At 36.1% G+C, this 6,024-nt stretch overlaps 1 protein-coding gene across 1 annotated transcript in view; it reads left to right on the top strand.

The window, feature by feature from the left end:
- The first annotated feature begins 3,411 nt into the window (after positions 1 to 3,411).
- The window catches only part of LOC118329521 (echinoderm microtubule-associated protein-like 4), a 10,980-nt gene continuing 8,367 nt past the window's right edge, over positions 3,412 to 6,024 (top strand). Inside the window, exon 1 of the mRNA XM_035663738.1 lies at positions 3,412 to 3,520. Within this exon, the coding sequence (XP_035519631.1) occupies positions 3,412 to 3,520 (109 nt within the window). The remainder of the gene's footprint in view (positions 3,521 to 6,024) is intronic.

The raw sequence follows: 6,024 nt of genomic DNA, 5'->3' as shown, positions 1-6,024 counted from the left end.
CCCTCTCTCTGCCCCCCTTTCCTATCTAGTTTCAGTTGTCACTATCAAATAAAGGCAATAAAAGCTCAAAATATATATATATATATAAAAGAAATACAGATCGACATCACAGCATGTCCTAGGAAAACTTCTCACACCTTTTCACCTTCAATATAATCAATCTACATTATCGTCAGTAATGTTTCAGTTATTAATAATTTCCCTGAAGAAGATCACAAAAGAAGAACATGGGAATAATATTAATTTGTTGTAAACCTTTGTGTTTGTTGAATTGTTTAAAATCAACAAGTAAGTAAAATGATTTTCCATCCACTATCACAATGATCTTTGACCTGCGCAGACAGACTTAAAGATCCTTCTGGAGTCCTGTCGTAGTCTACGTGAACCCCTTCAGGTCTGATCCTGATCTCAGAAATAGAAACAGATCTACTTCCTGCGCCCCTCAGGACCAACTTCTCTGTGGACTGTCAAGGATTAAACCAGTAGTCTGTGGTATAACTGGATCTGTTGGGACCGGCTGGACACCGTCCACGGTTTCCATGGCAACTGTAGACTCAGAGACAGGAAGTTGAAGTGTTGCGAACATTTGGTTTTGAATGTCATGATGGTGGAGTTGCTGAAGTGTTAATAATCTCACTGAAGACACTATTTCTTCTTCTTTGGTGTGAAATACTTCAGGGTTCAAACCGAAGCACAACTGCACAGACTGTCCCTTTAATCAGTCTCACTATTTATCTGTTTCACAGAGCACTTTATCTCTGAAATATTGTTCATTTCTTCATTAAAGGACCAGGTTGTGTTCCTGATGAGTTGTTAATGAGAGTGATCAGTTCATGAGATAATCTTATAACCTTTTAAGGTAAGGAAAAATCAAGAAGTGCAGGTTTATAAAACTAATAAAAATGGACTCTTAAAAACTGCATGTGTTTGAGGTTTCAGCTGTATACTAAAAAACAATTAATAAAATGATATATTATGTAAATATATATAAAACAACAGATATTTTATACTGTTAAACTAATGTGTTCACATACTTGATTCTTCAATGCAAAACTGTTGAATATAGAGATATATATTCTTTTTATGTATTTGTATATATGTGTATAGATACTCACCAAAAATGCTGGGTTAAAAACAACCCAATCACCCAACCACATTGGACCAGGTAACTATTGGACCGACACAATGCTGGGTTAATTGTAGCCCCATAAGAATGGTTGAATATTTTATCCAAATGTTGGTTTACATTAGCAGAAATGTTGAGTTACTTCTACCTCAAGTTTTGTTACAATAGAATCTGTAAAATAAATATTTATTTTAATAGACTACACATCTATTAAACAGTTAAATTACTTGAATATACATCCAAGGTTTGGTAATGGAAACCATACATGTATACAATAAACAATGCATCCTCCTTTATTAAAATCAGTGACATGGCAACGTTTCATATAAAGCTCAATAGTGCATGCATGTTTTCAACCGAAACAACCACAGTGTTCCATCTGTGCTGCTCATCATTATAAATACACTAAACTGACATATCTGTAACATACTGTACTGATTCTCAGTGCATGTTCTGTATTTCCTATTATTATATTTAACAAATAAATTTTTTTTTTGGAGGCTTCAACATACGTCAGTCGCTGTAAGAATTTAAATATTTTATGGGTCTCACTGGCGCCCCCTATAGAGCAGCCTCAGATGTACGTGTAACCCTCTGGGACCCATACCCAACAGGAAGCCATTTTGGATTGAGTGGCCATTTTTGGCGATTTGCACACATTGTATTTTAACTATTAATTAATCAGGTATGTGCATACATACAAAGGAATTTGACTCTTTGCTAAATGTACACACAGACTAACAGCATAAATAAACAGAACATCAATAAGATTTGTAGACAGCAGACAATATGGCAAAGGATATTGAACTAAATATTTAATGTGCAAGTTTCTTTGTGTATATTGGGTAGGTGGATATGACAGTATATACTGTATATATATATACAGCATATGTAGATGTATTAGAGTGATAGTATTTATGGTTTATGTTTTTAAAAATAAATTTTAACAATGGGAAAATAATTAATAGTTTCCAGATTCAGTGGATGAGTCGTAGGGTTATTGTACAGGGCAGTTAACTGTTGGTCCGAGTGATAATTTGTGGGTAAAACTGTGTCTGTTTGTTTTGGCGTACAGCGCTCAGTGTTATCTAAAGACCATCAACATGCTCTTTGCATTAAACGATGGGTCCTTGGCATCAAGAAAAATGGCCACCCACCTAGAGTCGGGGTCTGTCCGAGGTTTTTCTCTCTTAAAAGGAAGTTTTTCCTTGCCGCTGTCTTCAAGTGCTTGCTCATGGTGGCTCTGTTCTATTTGAAAAGTGTCCGGATAACTTCTGTTATGAGACTGGCGCTATACAAATAAAACTGAGTTGGCTACTGTAGAAAAAAAAAATTAAATATTGTAAAAATAAAAATAAATACAATAAAATACTGAATTAAGGAAGCGTTGCATACAACACTTCTCATAATTAATGTAGGCTAGTGTAAACATATATCACACAATTGAATTCATACTTTGATATAATTTCACATGCTTCCCTACATCCTCAATTCACACAATATAAAGCTGCCTCTGCTCACCTTCCTTTGAACACATTTAATTGCAGTAAAACATTTCTCTCTTCTGTCTCACGGGTCACGATTACTAACCGTAGATTAGTTAGGATGGGTTCAGAGGTGTTAGGTTTGGTTAGTCTATTAGTATAAACTTTTAACATTTCTGTGGTTGATTTGAGGTCCATGAAATAATCTGAGCCTATGGAGAATACACAATGCTTATATATACATACACATTAGCACCGTCCTATTCAACTAAACTGTGTGTAAAAACAACCTAATTACAAAATAGAAATATGATATTGATACATTTGTTATTGATTATGTTGCATTAGTGCAACATTTTCATGTTTCCATTAAAGGTTTGTGTGATACATTTCCATGACCTGATGATGAAAACTAGTTAAAGCTTATGTCATTTTCCTCATAGGATGCATGCAAGGTCAACTTCCTGTTTGATGATTGCCCCGCCCACCACATCAATTAGTGCATGCCATTTTGAGTATTTGGTTTCACGCTGTATGCCCCAATCACCCTCCATTCATCCACTTCACTATTCGTTCAAACGTTTTCTTTTTAGTGAACTTTATTCTGTAGTGTTTTGGACTTCCGGTCAGGCAGACTACGGACGCGCTCCAGCCCTTCAGGTCCTTCAGCGCTGCTCTTACGTCATCACGCAGGCATCGCAGGGCCGTCAGTTAGCAGTTAGCAGTGTGTCCTGAGCAATAACAGGTTCGGTTCCGGTTCCGGTGAGTTCCGGTGAGTTCCGGCAGGTAGCTGACGTAGACATGTACTACAGACTGAACGCAGTGACGCAGCGGCTCACCGGAGCTCCCGCCAGCGCTTACAACCCGCAGGTGAGTCCCGAACAGCGCGTGGCCTTGTTAGCACCGTTTGGTAACAGCAGAAACAGTGTGGTGATCAGTTATCGATCCGTTTATCAATAAATCAGATAGAAGAGGTTCCAGTTCACCTGATCAACCCCCTCCTGCTTGTGTTATTGATGGTCAATGACGTCAGAGAATTGATTACATTAAAACGATCAATCAATAAGTCACTGATATTGATCAGATGTTTTCTTTCACATATAAAACCATCAATAGTCAATAGTATCTGTAACTTTATTTAAGTATATTCATTGATGATTGATGAGTCATTTATCAATCCATCGTCTGCTGACAGTAAACTGGACTGATGATTGATGAACTTATCAATAATAATATATATAGATAATCAATAATCAAATCATTTAATCAGTTTGATTCTGTTTATCTGATTATTTTGACTGCAGTCATTACATGAATGATCTGAAATGACTCAATGTATCAATTAACAGAATAATCCTCAGCAACTATTCTGATCAATAATTAATTAATCAGTCAATAAGTAATGAAAGAATGGGGATTGATCAATATTTTCTTACCTGAATTTGTTGGTTGTCATATAAACAGTAAACACTCCTTTGAACTGAATATTGATCATCTTGCTTATTAAAAATTGTTCATTTATTGGACATGTTTCTAATAATAATGATAATCAATGATTATAATTATTGATTGTTATTAAATAATCATTGGTAATAACTATAATTAATCTCTGTCTGTAAATAATGTTCAATATAAAATACAAAGACTATAAATACAATGAAATTAAAGATAAGAGAAGACAGAAAAAACAAATAAATATATAAAATCCAAACCAAACAACCTTCCATTTGTGTTGCAGTGTGTCAGTAATATATTACATATATTATATTATATATATTATATCATATTATATATTCTATATATTAAATTAAATACATATATTATAAATATATGTAAATATAATGTTGATGTGTTACTGTCAGTTTGCTCTGTGTGTGAATCTGATTCTATCAGGTGGTTTTAATTGTAATCAATAAAGGGAATTGGTCCAGCTCTGCAGTCGTGGTTCAGACACTTTCAGTGGACTCTGTGTGTTTATACTCCAGACCAGTGGTGGGCAATTAATTTTGACAAGGGGCCACATGAGAAACCTGAACTGTGTTGGAGGGTCGAACCAACAATAACTAGAACTTAATTCTGCTCCATATTAATTCCCTCCCATTGTAAAAAGCAGTAAATTATATATATTGATTAGCTGCTGCTTGTAATCAGAAGAATAAGGATGTAAATATTTATATAAATATATGAAATTGTGGTGTAGGTCAAATAGGAAAATACTCCTATAGAAGTAATGAACAGTAAAAACAATAATTACATCAGTGTTTCATTTTATTTTTAACATTTTAATCTTCATAAATACTGAAAAGGTGTTTTGCAGAATGTTTAAGATAAGCAGTTGGTCACCTTTATACAAAAAGCTATAAGTGCTTTTAATGTTTTTCAGTTCATTATACTTCCAGTTTGTCTAACGCTTGAACAAGTGCATTGAAATGTGGCTGAATGTCTGAGGTGGATATGTGAAGGACAGCTGAGAGCTGATCATCAGTGATGGAGGATCTGTATCTGGATTTGTTGAACATCATCACTGAGAATGTCTGTTCACATACGTAGGTAGATCCAAAGAGGACTAGAATCTTCTGAGCATGCCTCCTCATGTGTGGAAAGTTCTCCTCTTTGAGGAAACAGTAAAAGCAGTGAGACTAACCTAAAATGCTCTGCCAGACGTGTGTCAGACTGCAGGTCAATGACTTCCATCTGAACATCACTGGGTGCATTATCCACGCTGCAGGCAGAAGAAACCATGTGCATTTCACTCGCAACTGTTTTAAAGTCTTGAAATCGCCGGGAAAACTCCCCATGCAGTGCTTCTAACATGGATGAGTACCTGTGGAGGTGATCAGCTGATGGTGTGGCTTCCTTCAGTGTTGGCAAGAGGGTGAGAATGTTGTCCTCTAATTGGCTTGAGAGAAGCTGCAACTTCCTCATGAAAGCCTTCACTGCGCTGTACATTTCATGCACAAAAAGGTCCTTGCATTGCAGTTTGACATTTAGTTAATTCATTAGTGCAGTCACATCTACAGCAAAACCAAGGTCTGCCACCCAGTCTTTATCTGAAAGCTGGGGGATGTCCTTTCCTTTCTTCACACAGAACTCACAAATCCCTTCTCTCAAGTCCCACCTGATAGCTGTGTGGTAGCTTATGTCACCATGTTCAGTCTCATTTTCCTCCAAAAGACAAACTGTTCACTGATTAATTGCTCTGGCCCTGATAAAGTGAATTATCTTAGGTACAACAACATGGTTCATCTTTAACACTGACTTAGACAACCCTTCCTGATGTATCATACAAAGTCAAAATGTCCATTTCTGTCACTTTGTCCTGCATTCTCTTCAGTCCAACATCAACAACGTCAGATTTGGACAACCATCCGTTGTCACACCTGCCAGCTTGTCCCATTTCAGTCCCAACTTGTC

The sequence above is a fragment of the Morone saxatilis genome, unplaced genomic scaffold (assembly GCF_004916995.1).
Source record: "Morone saxatilis isolate NCDOM2014 unplaced genomic scaffold, NCSU_SB_2.0 Contig19, whole genome shotgun sequence".
NCBI classification, from domain to species: domain Eukaryota; kingdom Metazoa; phylum Chordata; class Actinopteri; family Moronidae; genus Morone; species Morone saxatilis.
Note: the sequence above shows the minus strand (reverse complement) of the source record. Positions and strands in the feature narration are given on the sequence as shown.